At 37.1% G+C, this 21,383-nt stretch overlaps 2 protein-coding genes across 2 annotated transcripts in view; one reads left to right on the plus strand and one right to left on the minus strand.

Annotated features, from left to right (window-relative positions):
• The window catches only part of KIF18A (kinesin family member 18A), a 77,636-nt gene extending 72,405 nt beyond the window's left edge, over window positions 1-5,231 (minus strand). Inside the window, 2 exon segments of the mRNA XM_023756393.1 lie at window positions 4,552-4,649; window positions 5,068-5,231. The gene's annotated coding sequence lies outside the window, so the exon portion shown is untranslated.
• A 173-nt stretch (window positions 5,232-5,404) lies between these two features.
• The window catches only part of METTL15 (methyltransferase like 15), a 168,672-nt gene continuing 152,693 nt past the window's right edge, over window positions 5,405-21,383 (plus strand). Inside the window, exons 1-3 of the mRNA XM_006091602.3 lie at window positions 5,405-5,479; window positions 7,416-7,646; window positions 11,723-12,003. Of these exons, the coding sequence (XP_006091664.1) occupies window positions 11,740-12,003 (264 nt within the window). The 5' untranslated portion in view covers window positions 5,405-5,479; window positions 7,416-7,646; window positions 11,723-11,739. The remainder of the gene's footprint in view (window positions 5,480-7,415; window positions 7,647-11,722; window positions 12,004-21,383) is intronic.

Raw genomic sequence — 21,383 nt, forward strand, 5'->3', positions numbered from 1 at the left:
CAAGTGTTTTAAAGTAAAGGTGATAAGTGCTATGTAAAAGTATAATGGGGTACTGATATAGTTAGAAAGCTTCCTAGAGGAAGTGATGAGTTGAGAGCTGAGGGATGGATAATTATTAACTAGGTAAAAAAAAAAAAAAGCATTTCAAGAAGGAAAACTAATTATGCATTCAGTAAATGTTTACTGAGTGCCTTCTATGTGTTAGGCATTTCTCTGGGCCCTAGGATAAAGAGGGTCAGCAGTGTATGTATGGGCTCCTATTTTAGGATAGGGCAGTTGAAAGAAGCTTATCTAGTGGGGTGACTTTACAGAAACTCAATAATGAGTGAGAAAGTAAGTGCCTATGGCAAAAATATTTCAGGCAGCAGGTTCAAGAGCTTATGGTAGAAAACATAAGCTCTTGTGCAGTGGACATAACTGGCTGCATGGTCAATTTTCTTAAATTTTGTTTCTTCTAGTTTAGTTTTAGATAATTGTAACTTTTTCTATAGCATCTAAAGAGATGCTCAATTTACCTTTGTTTGCTCAGTACTGACGCAGCAAAAGAGAAGGGAAAAGATTGCATTCAGATATAAAACTGGATTAGGGTGGGGTCAGATTTAGAAGATCTTGAATGCAAGGTTATAGCTTAGATTTGATTGAAAATTTAATTAGGAATTATTGAAGATATTTTAGAAGGCAACAGATCTTATTCAAGTAACATTTCAAGGAGAAATTTTGACAATTACCTAAAAGATAGTTTAAGAAGTATGGCAAATGCAAATTTGTTTTAAACTTGTTTTAGACTTTAAGAAAGACATCATCTTAATTTTTAAAGTATCATATTTACCCTAATTTGTCAAAACAAATGAGTGAATATAATTTTCATAATAAAAATACCTAAAGTTAGAAGAAACAAACAAACAAATAACCTAAAGTCAACAAAATCACCAAAATGTAAAAATTTGTCTATGTTTAAATATACTGATGCCTTCAGGGATTGATGAGGTTGCTCTTATACTAATACATGATGCCTGCTTTCTTTTCTAACATGGCTAAGTACAAGAGATGGAGATCTAGTTGATTCTGAATAAGGCACATAAGAAAGCAAATTCCTTAACCATGTTTATTAATTGGCAAAAGAATAAATATTGTTATCTGACAATAATCTGTTGATTCCAAAATATTTTTCAAATGACAGTTCAATTTTGTCATATTTACTAAGTGATATTGATTGAATAGAATCAAAAGAGCAAGCTGATGGGATTTCGTTGTTGGAACTAAAACATTAAGGAGAAACACTTCCAATACCCTTGTTCATATAGAAGAAAGGTATTTGTCTAGTCTACAGAGAAAAGAATACAAAAGAGTAAAAAGGAGCTAATGAAGGGGCTTTTTGTTCCCAATCTATAAAATAAGGTTGCATTATATAATATCTAAGGTCCTTTTTCTAGCTCTAAAGTTTTATAATTATTGCATATGACAAGATATAACAGCTAGTGAAGGTGTATTTTTTTAATTTTTATATCCCTAACTTCTTGTACTGAACCTAGACACATAAATAAATAGACACAGAATCTAAGAAAGCAATTTACCCATTTAGAGACAAACATACAATATATTTCTCTAACAGAATGAACATATTACAGTAGGGTACAATGATTGGCAATAACAGGCAATTACAATGAGGACCCTGAGGCACAAATTTTAAAAAATGTGCCAAATTTCTTTTCATACAAAATCAGGAAAATGAGATAATGTTTCATGCTAATCAGTGAGAAAGCTTAAAATGTCACTTGACAAGGGTAACATTCAATTTTCTGGGAGTTTCACTTACATGGAACAGCTCATTTCTCTGCTATATTTAATGAAGAGGTGTTAAAAACTAATTCTCTTCAATAATTGCAAGATAATATAAATTGTGTTGAACGGGGGCAATCCTTAACTTTATCTAACTACCATTCACTCTAGGTAAAGTATAAGCCAATTAAGTTAAAAGATTCACCCCCAATTGTACATAAATACAATAATATTTTTAGTTCATTGACTGTATGTACTGATGCTTTCTTCAAAAGCAGTAAGATTACTTTATGAATCTTATGTCATTCCCCCTGCTATAAATTCTTCAATGACTTCCCAACATAAGAATAAAATGTACTCTTTACCATGTCCTGTAGATTGTACACCTGTCTACTTAGACCGTTTCTTCAAATGTTCTCTTCCTTGGTTACTCTGCTTCAGTCACACTGTCCTTAGTGTCCCTAAAAAAATTCCAGTCTTGTCCTGTCCTCATTGCCTTCACACTTTCTCTTCTCTTTGCCTGGAAGGCTCTACCTTTAAATATCTGCAAATCTTAATCCCTCAGTTCATCATTTAGATCTCTCTCTATTCAAATGGCACTTTACAGAAGCTTTCCCTCAAGATCCCATTCAAAATAGTATTTCTGCCCTTGCCTCATCAATCTCTTACCTACTTTATTTATTTTCTTAGCATCTATTCTAGACTAACTGGAAAATAGATGTTTTATTTGATTACATACTTATTGTTTCCTCTCTAGAATGTCAATACTGTGAGAGTATGGTCTTCATTTGTACCCCAGACCCTAGAACAGGGCTTGTCAAATATTTAGGATTCTCAATACATACTTATTGATAAACGAAAAATAAACGAATGCAGTTTTTTACTGATACATGTGCCAAAAAACAAGTGCAGAATAGTGGACTCGGCACACAATCATTTGTATGTTTAAAAGTTACATACTGTTTGTGTATGCATGGACTCTGAGAGAGAGAACACAGAAATTGATAATGCCAGTTGCCCCATGGTGAGGAAATATAAAGGTCTGGGTGACAGGCAGGCTTGCTTTCTACTTTATATTCTTTTTTGCTGTTTGAATTTTAAATGCAAAATTTCAAAAACAAAACAAAACAAAAATTATTAAGTTTACCTTAAACACAACTACCCTTTAATAACAAGTTCTATTTATGAAATATTTTCTATTGAGCTCTTATTCTACAGACAGACATTCTAAGCAATTTACATGCTTCTCATTTAATCCCCACAACAATCCTATGATATAGGTATATTATTAACATTCCAATCTTACACAGGAAAAAAACTAGTTAGGGAGAGATTATGTTAACTGGCAAAAGTCACACTATTGGAAGCACAAGACATGGGATTTGAACACAGACTAAATCTAAAACTCAAGAATTTAATTGCCATTCTTCCTGACATCAATACATAATACACAAACTTTCTTACAGAAGTTTAAAAAATATAGATTTGCCTACTTTTGATAGAAACCTCAGGGTAGTACAGGAGCTCTTGCATACATGTTGAAATAAAACAAAGTTTATGCTTTCTCTGTGCTTGTTGGATTATCAGTTTCTATTCTCTCCAAATATACCATGAATTGAGAACTCTTGGATTAGGTCTACACAGTGATATTTAGTAATCATGAACAACAATGACTATTATTTGAAAACACTGTATATATATCAGGCATTATAGTAAACATTTGACATTCACTATCTCATTCAATCCTTAAAATAATCATATATAAGGTAGATTCTATTATTGTCTCCATTTTACAAAAAACAGAGACCTAGTTTTAGAATAAGTAATTCTGCCAAGATGACATAGCTAGTAAGTGAGGAGTCAGAATGTGGATCCAGATCCAAATCCAAAGTCAATGTTCTGAACAACAATGCTCTACTGGAATCGGAACAGAATGCTTTCAAACAATGAAACAGAAACGTTGCATGAATCATCTTGAATGTGGAATGATAGAGTTAACTCAAACCTGAATTAGATTCAGATTCAACAAACAGTTTTTAGGACCAGGAATTATCCTCCACACTATCATTTATTGTCTCTAGGCAACTTAAACCTCTTTTTGGAAATAACTTTAGTGTTAGAACCACTGCTTCTACTAACATATGCATCAGGGAATGAATTTCACATGCAGGGAAGGGTGGCACTGACATCTGGGCTATTTTTTCCCTCCTAGTTTTTATAGAGTTGACAGCATAAAAATAATTTCATGTGTACCTTCATCGATTCAGGGTATATTTTTAGTGGAACAGGAGGCACTTTTTTAAAACGAAAATTTCATGTACTTCTAAGTACTTGTTCAAAAACAGAAGAGACATTAATCACTACAGTTAAAGGCAGATACTCTTTGTACTGAAATACAATTATTACAAAATAACAGAAACTTACATAACAGGCCCTATGTAGTCTTTGAATCTTATATTCTCTAGCACCAAAGTTCATTTACTAGTATACCTCCCAAAATTCAAGGTGGCGGAATAACACTACCAACTAAAACCTGTAGAATGCCCAACACATTCTACCTGATTGTTAACAGTTAACCTAAGTCACAGATTATGCAGCAAAATTATTCATGTCAGGTCCAATCTCCTAAACCGTGGTCAGCTTTGACCTCTATGTAATTGAGTGCCTAAAGGAGTCTTGCAGAAACTAAGCACAGACGTTAGAAGGGCCGATTCTCAGAGCTCCATGTCCCTTTCATTTGCAACTTGCCAAGCAGTCTGATCTCTTCCATACCTCATCTGATCCTCAGCAATCCGTTAGGCAGTGCTGGCAGGTCTAATCTTGGTGCTCAGGCCTCCAGGCAGGGTCTCCATGGACTTTTGCCCGTCTAACTGCAGAACCTCACGGGAAAAAAGTTTATACATTAGGGAACCAAGGTTCCTCATTTGACAGGGATGCCCAGTCACTTTCACATCTGTGTCTGACACAAAACACTCTGAATTTGGGGTGCGGAGATCACTTTACACTGTCAAAGTGCTGGGCAGAAAGTGCTCTGCCGAAGTCTGGGAAAGGGGCCAGGATGCCCTTTAAAACTTGGACTTCCTCGGAATTTAAGGCAGGAGATCCCAGCCCTTCCTGCGGAGCAGTCGTGGGCTTCCGATCACACGGAGCCAGGCGCTTGGGGGTTCTCCAGTTTCCTCTTCCTTTAGCTTTCTCCCCAGGGATCCTAACCACCCCCGCCCTCACCCTCACCCTCCATTCAACGCTTCCCTGTTTGTAAAACACCAAATGATCAATAAGCCAGCCCACCTGGTCTTCCACGTGTGAGGCGGCGGGACCCTTCCGCGTCCAGCAAGACAGGTCATCGAAGAGCGCGTCCCGAGAACAGCTTTCTCTAGAGTTCCTCTCCCTCGCATCCAGCCCCAAAAAAGGATCCCGCAACTCCTCACTTCCACATCAACCTCCCGGGGACTCAAACTCAACCAAGAGATTCAAACCCAAGCCAGCTTCCTCAGCGCCCCGTTTCATTGGCTGCCGTCTTCGTGACGCCATCACGTCGGACGTTGCCGCGGCGCGCTGCAGCGGCGCGCAGCCGCTGGGCTCCAAAAGCCTCAGCCGCGCGACTCAGCGGAAGCTGCCTTGACTCGCGTCTCCTTGGCAACGCACGCGGCTGTTTCCGGAGGCGGTGGCCGAGGTGGGCGGGGCCAGGCCGGAACTGCAGGTGGGAGTTAGCCACCTGGGAGTCTCAGGCCGCCTTCTGTCGCCCCAGGCGCGAGGCTGGGTCCCAGGGTTCAGGGTGTGAGTGAGAAGGGTATAGGCCTGGGTTGGTGGGTGTCCTCTGCTAGAGGGAGAGGCAGAGTCTGTTGGGTGTGGATTAATAGGTTCTGGGTGTTTATTTTCTCCACTGACCAGTGAGGCCTGCAAAGGCACAGGTCCCAAGCCACTGTCACTGGGACCGAAGCGTGATCAATAAGCCTCAATTAATTAAAAGTCCAGGGCTTTAGGTTTGAGGCCCCAGGCTTCATCTCTCTGGACTCCCAGGCCTACTCTCTTTGGCGCCAATTGTGAAACCATTTGGTGTTTTACATTTCTTTCTAATGATGGCATTTCAAAATAAATTCATTTAAACTTATTGGCCTATTCATTATTGGATGCAGTAGTTTTTGTTTTGTTTTTTAAGTACTAGGTTTTATGTATTGTTTCGGAATGTACACTTTAAAAGGAAAAAAAATGCCTGGATAAAATGGGAAATATGTTTGCTAAGATAATTTGTCGTCAGGAAATTTTTAATAGTATGATGTGAATTTCATTGTTGTCCTTTATATTATTACCATTATTGTATCCGTTTATTCAGCAATTGTTGATTTTATATTTTAGGGACATAATAGTGCACAATTGTGTTAATATCCCTACCCTCTTGGAGCTTATATCTTGGTGATTCAATATCACCATATAAATAGGATGGCACAACACCAATGCAGAGTATTATAAGTAAAACAATGTCTGGAAAACCCCTATAAAATGGACATTTACTTCTTATGGAAGAAAATCAGAAGCGCTGTACATTGTATTTGATGCATGTTATATGATTGGTTTTGAACAGAGGATAAAGCATCAATAAAGCTATTAATTACTGGCTGTATTACATATATCTTAGCAAATGCAATAGTGTTTGTGTGTGTGTGTATGTATGTGTGATGCTGAGTTTAATAATAAAACTAACAAGTCTTTTTAAAAAATTCACATATGCACTCACTCTATAGTTCTTTATCTTTGATGTCCCAGGCATTTTATTAACTTTACATATGTTATGTCATTTAATTCTCAAAACAGCCCATGAGATGTGGGTATTATTTATTTTATTGAAGTGAAAACTGAAGTTTTCAGGAAATCCCTAAAGGAAAATAGTTTTCTTGAACTGTACAAACCAGCTAATTCAGAATTGAGTAATTTGTCTCTGAAATACTTTCCAGATTGAGGGATATTAAGATGCTATCTCAAAAAAAAAAAGATGCTATTTTAATAGAAAGTGAAAAAGGTGTTTTACCAATTTCTTGTAAAATTGCATTGGTCATTGGTGACTGAGAAAGTAGATATCTTAAATTTCATCGTTTTTGACACACATTGTATAAGGCTTATCCGTCTAACAGGTGTTTCCACGCCTAATCTAGGTAGTTATTTTGATTTAAAGTTTTCCTTACACTGCCATTAAGCAGTATTCAGATTAGCTCCGTATTTTTAAGGAATGTATATTTAGTTAAAACAGATCAATTTTAACATTGTAATCAATGCCATTACTGTGCCAGCTCTCTTTAGTTTGGCAAGACATTAAGGATTATAACAGAAAGCATAAGAAATGAACTTATTTTGTATGGAAACGAAGGAAAAAGAACCAAAACTTCAGAAACATATAGTGCTCAGGAGACAGAAATTCCCGCCTTTTAAAGAAACTGGTGTATAGCTAACTTTCATGTTATTTAGAACACAGACATTTAACATAGGCTTGTAGTAAAATGAAGAGTGGAGACCAGTATAAAATGAAAAGTTGGATTTAAAGTTGCATCTGACATAAAAAAAAAAAGTAAAAAGTGAATTAAATCCTGGCATTGCTAGGGTCTTATTTACCAACTCCCGTCCTCCTCCCTCTCCCCACAAAGGAACACCATTTGGAAACTCCAGCGCCTGCAAGACCCTTGGGCAGCTGGGGCTGGAAGCAGCGGAACCAAAGGCGCACGTTCCTTGGTTGTGGGCGGGACACAGACCCGAGCTGTCCGTCTTTTCAAGTTTCCCCCCGGGGCTGGGACGAAGGCGTGCAACCAGTTCAGGTTCCCCGTAGTGGTCACCGGTGGCCCGGGCTAGAGGCCACCTGAGGAATCTTCGTTCTTCAGGTGAGGAGAAGGTGGTCGAGTCCCGGGAGCTCCCCCCACGCCTTTGGGGAACTTCCAGAGGTCGCCCCACTCGCCCCGGACAAAGGAAACACACGCCCCTGCCCCCACTTGTACCGCTTCCTCTGCTGCCCGCTCATTCATTCAGAGTTCAGAACTTTCTACACAGTGTTACCTCGTCCGAGTGTAATTCTTAGGCCACAGGATGCCTTTTTCCCCTTCTCTTTAGAACTTTCACTTTCTCTGCGTTCCGGTGCGTCTCCGGGTTCAGGAATTAAGTTTTCAAAAGTTTTCTCTGCGGGGAAAACTGACTGCGATGATGGCAATGGTTAGTCCCACTGAGGAAGCAGTACCGCTCACCTTTGTGCTTCGACCATTAAAAGGGTAACCTGCCCAATTCCGTGGTCTCAAACAGCTAAGCTGAACTTTGCTGGCAAAGGAAAGTTAAATGGCTTAGGAAGCCACGGATTGGGCCAGGTTTCCGGACCCCCTGCTTCCTTGCTGGGACCAGAGGGTACATATGTTGCCTTAAATCATGTTGGGGGTGGCCGGTTCGTGGAGGACCGCCCCAGTACTTTTGGGGTTCTGGTAGGAGACTGGGCTGCAGAGGACAGAGAAGGAACTTTGGAGTTTACCTCCTTGCAAGGTATTCAAGGAAACACCCAAAGAAGAAAAGTATTGTGGCCCTTACTCCATGTTAACCCATTTTAGTAGCCAATTGGTGCATAATAAAATCCTAAGGCTTTGTATTTTGAACATAGTTGAGTAAATAGAAATTGAATATAGAAGAAAAGAATTAATTGCTGGCAAAGGCAGCATTTTTTTTTTTCTATCCTACTTGCTTTGTCCCAGGTGGTTCTGATTCCTATATTAGAATTGATGTTTTGTTTTTTTAAACATTATTGAAGTCTGGACATACAATTTAGATTGTTGAAATACTCCAGATTGCACTATTTAGACCTATATATTGTATGTCCTCTGTTGGGTACCCCACAGTACACTGTATTTCCAGGTGGAGTAGGACCAAGCAATAGGATATTGGCTCCTTAAAAAAACAAAAGAATATAATTTATGAGATACCACAATACTTAGTCAATATAATTAAATTGCTCTTCAGTTACATAAGTGTATTAAATAGAGCCAGTGGTCTCTATGTTTATAGCATAGAGGTTAAAATGACAGGCTCTGGGGATAGAATGCTGGAGTTAACACTTCTAGCTTTCTGGCTCTAGAGCTATCTGACCTTTTCACACAGTGTTTGCTTGTTTTCCTCATCTTTACAATGGGAATAATAGTTCCTACCTCTAAGAGTAGTAAGGATTGAATGAGTTAGTACATGTGGTGTGTTTAGAATTATTAATGGTACTTAGTAAATGCTCAATAAATGTGAGCTTTTATTTTGTAAAAAATGTAAGAAATACTAAGTTAAAGGGTTGTTGAGTTTACTTGTATATACTTTCTGGCAAACATAAAGCATAATTATTCATTTGGCTAATTTGTTACTGCTGAACAATCTAGTTTTATTTAAAACTCTCTCTCTCTCTTTATATATATATATATATATATATATATATATATATATATAATTTTTTTTTTGCCATATATTTCCTGTGCCACATTTGCCACATAATTCTGTGTATTATGAATTTGGTAAAGTTAACATGTTATCCTCAAGGTAACATCTTGTTGATATTATATTTACATAATATTAAATATGTACAGATAGGTATATTTATATTTCTTCTCTAGTTATTACATGTGATTAGCTTTTTAACATTATTCTTCATTTTCTATTGCAATACTGAAGGAAGGCATATTTAAGTGGGATTTATGTGTTTTTTTAAGTATTTTGAGAAAGTGTTTTTTTGTAAGGTTGGTCCCACAAATGAAATTTTCTAAAGCAAACTTTGATAAAAATGTTAATTCTGTAGAATCTGGAATTTATCCATCCATTTCTTTTCTTTTCAGAAAACATTAAGCACCTAGTGTGCATCTAATTTTGTGGCTATAAAGGTGTGGGTCTTACTCTTAAATGATTCATATTCCATGAGGAAGGGAGAGTTGTGTTAATTTGTTACTTACTGAAGTATTTCTCATCAGAAGTGTTGTTTACAACCAATTGAGTAAAAAAATGTTTTCAAAAGATCTTCTATTAATACACTTACATTCCTTCTGTTTTAAAGAGTTACATGTTGCAGAATAAAATAGAGCAAGTATGAAAAAGTGAAGGGTGTATCAACTTTTTATATTTATTTATTTATTTAAGGTCAAGGGACTGATAATTAAAGCAGTGGTGGTTATCACATGGCAAAGTATGCTCAGCTTAGTGTTTACAAAGTTACTAGAGGCCCAGTGCATGAAATTCGTGCATGGTGGGGTGTGTGGGGGGGTCCCCTCAGCCCAGCCTGCACCCTCTCCAATCCGGGACCCCTCAGGGGATGTCCTACTGCTGGTTTCGGCCCAATACCGGGGATCGGGCTTAAACCGGCAGTCGGACATCCCTCTCACAATCCAGGACCACTGGCTCCTAACTGCTCACCTGTCTACCTGCCTGATCGCCTCCAACTGCCCCCCTGCTGGCCTGGTCACCCCATGCAGCCTGCTGTTCAGTTGTTTGGTTGTCCCTCACTAACCCCCCTGCTGGCCTGGTGACTCCACGCAGCCTGCTGGTCGTTACTGTTACTGTGATGGCATCCCAGACAATTTGCATATTCCTCTATTACTAGTATAGACCAGAGGCCCGGTGCATGAAAATTCATGCACTGGAGGCGGGGGGTCCCTCAGCCCAGCCTGCCCCCTCTCACAGTCTGGGAGCCCTCAGGGTTGGGAGGCGACCCGGCAATCAGGGGAAGGCGACGCCCCATCACACCTCTGCTGCTGCCACTGCTGGCAGTGCAAGCCTCAGCCGTACCTGGTTACCTGCACCTCGGGCCAGGCCTGGGCGGCTGGGAAGCTGAAAGCCGAGGCTTGCCTGTGCCTCAGGCCGGTGCTGGGGGGCTGAGGGGACTGGGGGACTCCAGAGGCAGGTGCATGGGCGGGCCTGGCCTTGCCAAATGCCTGCAGCCCCAGCAGACCTAAGGGGACTGGGTGCTGCCATCTTGTGACTGTGGGCACCGCCATCTTTGAGGGCATGGCATTCAATTAGCATATCCCCTCTTTATTCGCTATGGGCTCCGCCATCTTTGCGATGGCATGAGGGTCAATTAGCATATTCCTTCTTTATTAGATAGGTTGGTTTAGATCAGGAGTGGGTAAACTTTTTGACTCGAGGGCCACAATGGGTTCTTAAACTGGACCGGAGGGCCGGAACAAAAGCATGGATGGAGTGTTTCTATGAACTAATATAAATTCAAAGTAAACATCATTACATAAAAGGGTACGGTCTTTTTTTTTTTTTTTTAGTTTTATTCATTTCAAACGGGCCGGATCCGGCCCGCGGGCCGTAGTTTGCCCATGGCTGGTTTAGATTGAAAAGTACTTCGTGAAATAGGTCATGGTGACATGATATCAGAGAGTATTCATGGCAAAATTGTGAGATTTTTACTTTTCTGGGACACTGAACACCTCCCTTTATTTTAGATATACACGCATAGTCTTTTCTCAAAGTTAAATGAAAGATGAAGTCTTGGTATTATGAGAAAAACAAATAGAAGGGCTTGAAATAAAAGACCACCTAAACCTAACATAGGATAATATTTATAATCCGTTCGGTCATCCAGATATCTTTTTCAAATAAACAGTTCTAATGCATTGAACTTGTTAGACTCTACTAAAATTCAAAAAAGTATATTTCAGAAAAATGACAACTAAATAATTAATTTTCACATTTCTGATGGTTAAAATATTAATGGTCTTGGGGTTAATTAGGCTACATTAAAAATTACATTTTGAGATTGTTTCTTGAATTGTTTTAGATTCCTTGCTTTGTATAAGGAGATTACTCACTCACACTTGTTTGAGATGATGAGTCTTACACATTTTTGTGTGGTAAATATTATATACTAATTTGCTTTTCCCCAAGTATTATGGCATCCTTTTAAAAAATCCAACAATCATGATATTTAAAATTTTTTTTCTAGATTTGTTGACCTACAGAATGCTTCGCTATCCATACTTTCATAGAACCTATAAAGAATGTCTTTCATGTTGGTTGGAAGCTGGCATATTTAATTTAGGTGTTAAAAGGATACATGCTACATCAGAAAGATATGATGAATATGAATCCCAGGAGCAAACAGATCAAGCTGGAGCTCATGAGTTTCACAGATCTCAAGACAGAGATTCTGAAGCTATGAGTAAACTACATATTCCAGTAATGGTGGATGAAGTTGTTCGTTGTTTGGCACCACAAAAAGGGCAGGTAAGTTCATTTGTTTTTATTTTTAAATTGTGATATAATTTGCTTATCTTAATATTCACAATTTTAAGTGGTGTGACTCAATGGATTTTAGTATATTCACAAGATTTTGCAATGATCACCACTGCCTAATTCAGGAATGTGTTCATCACTCTATTATTAAACTCCATACTTGAAAGTATTCACTCTCTATTGTCTTCCTTTTTGAAAAAATTTTCTTAACATATTTTTATTCATTTCAGAGAGGGGGAGAGAGATAGAAACATCAATAATGAGAGAAAATCATTAATAGGCAGCCTTTTGTATGCCCCATACTGGGGATTGAGCCCTGCAACCTGGGCATGTGCCTCAACTGGGAATCGAATCTTGACCTCCTGGTTCATAGGTTATCACTCAACCACTGAGCCATGCAGACTGGGCTATTGTCTCCACCCCCCCCCCCCCTTTTTTTTTTTTTACTTCTGACAACCGTTAATCTATTTTTTTGTTTGTATGGATTTGCCTAATATGGACATCTATATATATAAAAGCCTAAATGGCTGATCGATCCCTTGACCAGTAGCTGTGATGTGCACTGACCACAGGGGGCTGACACTTAACACAGGAGCTGCCCCTGGTGGTCAGTGCCCTCTCCCAGTGGGAGCGCCGCTCAACCAGAAGCCGGGCTCATGGCTGGCAAGCACAGCTGCTGTGGTGTGAGCCTCTCCCGCCTTCGTGGCAGTGCTACCGAGCGGCGCCAGGATGAGCGGGAGTCAGGATGAGCGGGAGTGGTGTGGCGCCCCCCCCAGCTCGGGCCTTTCCCCAGCCGCCTGCTGCTTCAAGCACTGCTACATCTGTTGGGGATGTCGGACTGCCAGTTTCAGCCCAACTGTGGGGATTATGCTGAAACCGGCAGTCCGACATCCCCCAAGGGGTCCTGGATTGCGAGAGGGCTCAGGCCAGGCTGAGGGACCCCACCGGTGCACGAATACATGCACTAGGCTTCTAGTTTGATATAAATGGATTTATACAATATGTAGCTTTTGCATCTGCTTTTTTTACTTAGCATGTTTTCAAGATTTATCTACATTGTAGCACGAATCTCTATTTCATTTTATCCCTGAATCATTTTGTTGTATGGATGTATCACTTTTTTAAAAAATCTATTCTTCAACTTATGACATTTATGTTTTTACATTTTGGCTACTGTGAATAATGCTGCTATGAACATTCATGTACAGCTTTTTGTGTGGACAATATGTTTTCAATTCTCTTGAGTATATACCTAGGCGTGAAATAGATGACAACTCTATGCTTAACTTTTTGAGGATCTGCCAAACTGTTTTCCAGAGCTGATTAGTTTTGTCAGATAAGTATTTTAAAAGAAAAAGAACATTAGACTGGCTAAGTGGTAGGCTATGGAAACTGAATTCTACTTTTCATCTCCTTGAGAATTTTTGCATCTTTTCAGGAATGACTGGAGACAAAGGTAAAGATCTGAATTTTTCTTGAGAGAGAGAGAGAGAGAGAGAGAGAGAGAGAATGATTGATTTATTTATTTTTAAGGAATTGATTCACATGATTATAGAGGGTTAATAAGTCTAAAATCTGCATATTAGGTTGGCAGGCTGGAGACCCAGGTAAGGGTTGCTGTTTGAGTCCAAAGGCAGTTTGCTGGTGGAACTCCTTTTGTTCCAGGAGTCAGTCTTTGCTCTATTAAAGTTTCCCATTAGATTCCATTAAGCCCACCCACATTATGGAGGGTAATCTGCTTTACCCGATCCAACAATTTAAATGTTAACCTCATTTTTAAAAAAAGCAAAACACCTTCACAGAAAAAAATCTAGAAAAATGTTTGACTATCTGGTATTAATACCACCCATAGTGTTAATATTAATACATAATATTAATAATCACACCTGAGTTACTTATAGTATTGCTGGCAGGATTATATGAGGTCTGAAATATGAAAATGTTTTAATATCTATAAAGAGGTCACAAAAATGTTAGGTAATATGATAGCCAAAAACAAAAAGTTAGAAACCTCTTGAAAATTATGCATATTTACAAATGGGAAAAAAAAATCTTTATTATAGTAATTTTTTTTCAAATGTTATTTATAATTAAAGCTGATAATTTTTATCTTGCTGACTTTAGAAATACGATCTCTTATTCTAGAAACTACTGTTATTATCTAAATCAATCATTTTCATTTTAAAAGTCATACCTTGCTTCTTTAATTAAACTGCCCAAGTTTGAATCTCTTATCTAACATGCATGTGTGATCATGCACACACAGAGTTCTTAATTTTTTTTGAGACTTCTTCAAATCAGATCGCACAGTTTTCATGAACTAAGTTCTGAGCTATATGCATAAGGTATTTTAGAATGCCTGGATGTTGCTCATGTATAAGCCCATCAGTCATATAACTTAGGTTGCTTTACAACAATACTCTGTTTCATTATCTTCAGGCAGTATATAACAAAATAAACCTAGTATTCTTAAATAGATAATTTGTATTAAACATCTAGCTCAGTGCTGTCGCATACATAGTAGGGACTCTACAATACATTTGAAAACTTAAGTTAAAGAATTAAGTTAAAAAAATTAAGTTGGATAAAACCTGTTAAAAATGACTTCATCAAAATGAAATTCTCTTCATTGTCTTTAAGATTCATAATGCAAGGATAACAATATCCTTACCTAAATGGTGTTTTTTTTTTTATAAAGTATATATAAATATCTATATTATAAAAAGCCAGTGGCTGGAACGCATGGAGCACCTCGGTCCCTCCCCCCGCAGCCCATAGGCTCTGATTGCAGCAAGGCTGGTGACCAGTGGGGTGGCAGGTGCAGCGGGCATGGCGAGGTGTGCGTGGGTGGGTGGGGCAGTGAGCACGGTGGGCATGGTGAGGTGGGTGCAGTGAGGCATGCGTGGTTGGGTGGGGCTGTGAGAACAGCAGGGTGGTGGGCGGGTGGGCGAGGTGCAGGTGGGCAGGGCACATGATTTTGTGTGCTGGGCCTCTATTATATGATACTAGAGGCCTGGTGCACGAAATTTGTGCATGGGGGGGGGGGTCCCTCATCCCAGCTTGCACCCTCTCTCAGTCCGGGACCGCTGGCTCCTAACTGCTCGCCTGCCTGCCTGATCACCCCTAACCTCTCTGCCTGCCTGTCTGATCTCCCCTAACTGCTCACCTGCCAGCCTGATTGCCCCTAACCACCTCTGCCTTGGCCCCTGCTGCTGCAGCTTCATCCGGAAGGACGTCTGGAATGACATCTGGAAGGTCGTTCGGTTGTCTGGTCTAATTAGCACATTACAGGTTTATAGATACTTGAGATATATATGAGAAGAGTGGGGCAGTTAGTAAAGAAGTAAAACTCAATTAAATGGCTTGTATTTGACCTATAGAATGAGAAAGAAATTGCATAAATTTGGTGAAACCTAAAAGTAAAAAACAAATTTATTTTACACTGACCCATGAAGTAGAAAAACAACCAAATACAAACAAACGCCACTAAGTCTCCTACTAAATCATTATTGGATCTGTGGTTTTTCTAAAACAAAGTGGAATAAAATTATAGACAGCCTACAGCTTGACCTACCCTGCTGTTTCATTCTGTTCAAGTTCCTGACAAATGTAATATTGTTTTATTTTGACATTTCCATTGTTCAGATTTGAGTTGGGTTTTCTAGTAACTTTTTATATAAAGTTTAATTTTATGAATGTATTTCTGAATACTTTTATGTGAGGTACACTTAGAGACAATGTTATTTCTTACCTTTTCTGCTGTCTGGCAGACAGCTTTATTCTCTATTCCCTTAATCTTCAAGTAATAAAGAACTGGTGACAGTCCTTGGACAGGAAAGGTCTGCATTTCTTGCAGATCCATTATTTGCTTTTTCTCTTCCTGAGCCTTTTCCCCAAAATCATTTTCCTTTGCAAGCGATGAGTCACACACTCACTTGTATCAATCGCCCACTTAATTACTGTTTTTCACATCACCTTCAATGGTGAATTGTAAATTAAACTTTTGGTCATAACAGGAACTTAAAAAAAATGAAGATATAGTTTTGAGTGAGGCCTTGGTCACCTAATAGTAATTTTTTTCCTTTAAAAAAATTTTTTTAAAAGACGCTTACCTAAAGAAAATAATTGATTTTGGGAGTTTCTTCTGCGTCCTAGCCAATTTACTATATATTATTTTAGCTTTGCAAATACATGCAAAACATGAGATTGATTTAAAAGAAAAAAAATTCCTCTTCATCTCCCTTGAGAGGTACAGAAGGAATTAAATAAATATAATTCTTTCTCCTTGACCAGTTTTTATTATTTCATTTTCTGAATCAATCACTTTGTAAGAATGTATTACTTTTTCTAAGAACATTTTTCTTGTTCCTGGAGATGTTTGAATGTAGGCTACCATGGTCAATTTTTTATTCCTAATTTCTGAAAACTAGAGAAAATAAGCATGATCCAGCCTAATTGAAGATGGTGGCAGTTTGGAGGCTGTAGGAGATTTGGTATTCTTTAGCAATAATAGTGCTAATTTAGCTTGGTGACTTGGAGTGATAAGTTATGATGGAGATAGGGAACATGCAAGGTTAGTACCAGCAGCTTCGTAATTTTAGACAAGTAACTTCTCATGGTTGTGCCTCAGATTCCTCATCTATAAAATGGGGAAATATAACCTACCTCAGTATAGTCACTATGAGGATTAGATGAGTTTGTGTATATAAATTGCTTAGAGTGTTATCTTCCAAGTAGTATGTGTTTCATAAACATTTGCTGTTATTATTATGGGAATAGAAGGTCAGGATTGATGGCTAATACATTAAAATTCAAGAGAAAAATGCCAAGAGACAGCACATACAGAAATAAAAATTTCAAAGAAGGAGCCAACATGTCTGCAAGTGGAAAAGTACTCCTTTCTCTGCTTGGAACTCTCCTTATCACCATCCCTTAGATCTTGAGTCAAATTTAATTTTCTCAGGGAAACTTTTTCTGAGTTTCCAGAGAAAGTGGGTCTCTGTTACACATTCATGGAGTCATATACTTTTCTTTCATAGCACTTACGATAATTTATAATTGTAATTTTTACGAGATTATTTGTTCAATGACATCTCTTGCAGCAGACTGCTCTCCATGAAGTCATGAACATATTTATCTTATTTGCCATTATATCTTCACTGCCTAGTACAGGGTCTAAACATGGTTAGTTTGTAATGATTTTTAAGTGAATATATAAAAGTCCAAGTAAACTGGATGAAGACACCAACAAAAGGAATGTCCTTGGGTACTGAGGTACCTACTCTGGCTCAGGACTTTCCTATGATTCCAGCCTCAGAATGGCAGGCCCAGTCTGATGAAGTAATTAAAAACCTGGTGAAGGAACAGACACTAGGGCAGAGAAAGTGAACTGATCTAAACTGATGCAAAATAGGTTATGATAAACATCAGGCCAAGGTTGTAAGGTTGTGTTTATAAATATTCAAAGTATGTATAGTATCTTATCTATTTTACTATTCTAAAATTTTAATACTTCATAATTACTAGATTCTCCAAAGTTCTCATGATATCATATATGATCATTTTCTTTATAAAAAATTTGTTGTACTCTGTATAATGGGTTTTTAAAAAATATCATTAGCAGTATTTCACTTGTTTTACTTGAAAATCTTTATAATCTTTAATGGAGAGTAAACATAAAAGAGAAAGTCCTGAGACTATATGCTTGCTCTCTTTAAATATTTAAGGTTGATTGATAACAGAGAAGAGGAGTTTAATTTATTTTGTTTTAACTCAAGTTATTGAAAAAGTTAGGGACTTTTCTAAGAGATAGAACCAGTGCTAGAGCACCTGTAGGGTGATGCATTCAATTTTAAAGAACTATTAAAATTTCAAATGGAATAGATTTTCTAGATTGAGTGTTTTCTTTTCATAATTTTTTTTTTTCTGTGTAAACTCCTGTTCTGGTTTAGGAACAATCTGCTCTTTTTCAGTAAGGATTATGTCAACATGCAGGGAGAGTTTCTGTATGGGTTAATCTGACCATGAGGTCTCCAAGTTCTGCGCCAAATCTTGGGAGCTTTGTTTACCTGGGTGTGTTCATGATCGAGAATCTACATCTACAGCCTTAAGTTCAGCATTGCTCTCTACATTTTTAAGCATGTGCAGCAAAAATTCAGCACTCTCTTCGGGCCACCGACTCTGTGTCCTGCCCTACACCTACCAACTTCATCATTGTAACAATGGAATCTCACACATTGCTTCTGTAAAGTGACATCCTTAAGGTACTTGGTGGCTTTCCGGTTGGGCATAACCTTGATGACCTGGGCAGTTTCATGGACTTTCTTAAAATGAAAATTTGAACCTCTTGATTTAAATGATTTTGTGCAGTTTTCTGAATCAAGCAAATAGCGAACTATTTTTAGAGGTCATCTCAGGGAGCTTACAGGAGGAGCTCTTTCTGTTATTTTTTATAGGCCTCTTTGAAACAAATTTTCATTTTACATTTTATTTTATTTGAAAAATGTTTCTGTCTTAAAAAATCATGTAGCTATTTAAGTGACCTTTGTATCAAAAAATACCTTCTGGAGTGTGATATTTCCAGTGTTGCATTGGTATATATTTAACACCTTGCTGAGGGCCGGGAGAGGGTGTGGATTTAAAAAGATAAAACCCCTGATTTATTTTGTTTGCAGATATCCATGATTTCTATATTCCTAGTATGGCCCATTTCAAGCTACCACCCTGATGTCACTGAGTCTAGCATTAGGAAGAAATTTGGTGTAGCTGGCTCTCTCCAGCTGGTGTGAACAACACTGGGTTTGACTCTGATGATTGATGCTATTAAATATTAATGAATAATGTAATAGTAAAACATTTCACTTGACAATTCTGAAAATTGGTATAGTCTAGAATTTTAGTCCTTTTCTCATTAGAATCCCCTAGTTAACACTTATGTTTTATGTTTCTCCATCCTCCTCTCTCTAATAAACGATCCATCTCAAATATAAAACAGATAAAAAAGGGTGTAGTGTATCATAACTTTGTTTATGTAATTTACTTGTTACAAAGTCAATCATAGAACATTGAGGTGCTTTGAAATCAGCATCAGTATTTTTTTCTTTTGCACAATTTAGATACACAGATAATTATGAAATGTAAAGTTGTTTTTCTTTTTAATAGTCTTCCTAGAGTCTCAGCTTAATTTTTAATTAAATAGCAATGGAAAGAGAATTTTAATAAAATCAGAAGAGCATGTTATATATTAATAAATATATTAATTAAAGATTCAATATAGCAAGAAGATATAACCATTATCAATGTAACCATTAGATGCATAAATCTAAGGTCAGATCAGGAAAATATATGAAACAAAAACTTACATAATTGAAGGGAGACATAGTATTACAACAATAGTTAGATACTTCAATACCCCACTCACAATAGTCTATAGAACAACCAGACAGAATATAAATAAGGAAATAGAGAACTTAATAAACTAACTAGATCTAACAGACCTACATAGAATATTCTACACAACAACAGCGTACATACTTGTCTCAGATGCACATTAGATATTTTTCAGTATAGACCATATGTTAGGCCATAAATTAACTTTCAATAGATTTTAAAGATAGATATACAAAGTATTTTTCCTGAGCATAATGGTATAAGTTAGAAATCAGTAACAGGATGAAACTGGAAAATTCATGAATTTGTCAAATTAAACAATACACTCTTATGCAACTAGTGGATCAAAGAAGAAATCACAAGGGAAATTAGAACATACTTAAAGATAAATGAAAACAAAAACACAACATAACAAAACTTATGACATCAGCGAAAGCAATAAATGGTAAAATTTATTGCTATAAATAGTTAAATTAAAAAAAAACAAGAAAGACAGCCAATCAGTGATTCTCTGTCATCATTGATGTTTCTCTCTCACTCTCCCTTCCTCTCTAAAATCAATTAAATATATATATATATTTCAAGCTACCATAAATATATCAATATCAATATATATATAACAAGGAAGAGCTCAAATCAACAACCTAACTTTAAAATGTAAAGAACTAGATAAAGAAGAACAAACTAATCTTGAAGCAGAGGGAAAGAAATAAAGATTAGAGCAGAAGTAAATGAAATAGAGAGTAGAAAAACAGAAAATCAACTAAACCAAATGAAAGGGATCAACAAAGTTGACAATCTTATTTTGATGGACTAAGAAAAGAAGATTCAAATTACCAAATTGAAGATGGGGATATTACTATCAATTCTACAGAAATAGAAAGGATTATATGAGAATTCTATGAACATTTGTATGCCAACATGTTGGATAACCTAGATGAAATAAACACATTCCTAGAAACACAAACCCTACTACAACTAAATCATGGATAAATAAAAGAATTTGAATAGACTTATAAATTATAAGAAGATTGAATAGTAATTAAAAATCTTATGATAAAGTTCTAAACCTGATGGCTTATACACCATGACCAAGTGGGATTTATTTGTGGAATGCAAGGATAGTTCAACATAAAATATTTGATAAAGGTAATAAGCCACATCAAAAAAATGAAAGGTAAAATAACATACTCATCTCAGTTGAGCAGAAAAACATTTGACAATACTCAACATCCTTTCATGATAAAAACACTCAACAAATTGTGAATAGAAGGGCACTACCTCAACTTAATAAAATGTCATATAAAAATCCATAGTGAAAATATTGAACTCAATGGTGAAACTGAAAGCATTTCTTCTAAGATTTTAAAAGAGCAGAAATTCCTGCTTTCATCACTCCTATTCAACATAGCACTGGAAGCTGTATTTGGAGCAATTAGGCAAGAAAAAGAAGGAAAAGGCATTTAAATTGGAAGGGAAGAAGTAAAATGTTCTGTTTGCACATGATGTGATCCTTATAGATTTTACACACAAAAAATGCTAGAACCAATAAATTAGTCCAGTAATGTAGCAGATACAAAGTATATGCACAGAATTTACTATACATAGATAATCAATAATCTGAAAAAGGAAAGTACAGAAACAATTTTATTTGAAATAGCATAAAAAAATAATAAAATGCTTAGAAATTAATCAAGGAGGTGAGAGACTTGTACAATGATAACTGTAAAATATTGCTGAAAGAAATTAAAGAAGGCATAAAAAAAGAAACACATCTCATAATCATGGACTAGAATACTTAACAAGGTTAAAATGTCAATACTACCCAAAATGACCTACAGTTTCACTGAATCCATATCAAAATCCCAATGATGTTTTCTGCAGAAATAGAAAACCCATTCTGAAAATTATATGGAATCTCAAGGGACACCAAATAATCAAAACAATTTTGAGAAAGAATAAAAGATCCAGAGACAGAGAAG

The sequence above is a fragment of the Myotis lucifugus genome, unplaced genomic scaffold, assembly GCF_000147115.1.
Source record: "Myotis lucifugus unplaced genomic scaffold, Myoluc2.0 scaffold_92, whole genome shotgun sequence".
In the NCBI taxonomy this organism is placed as follows: Eukaryota; Metazoa; Chordata; class Mammalia; order Chiroptera; family Vespertilionidae; genus Myotis; species Myotis lucifugus.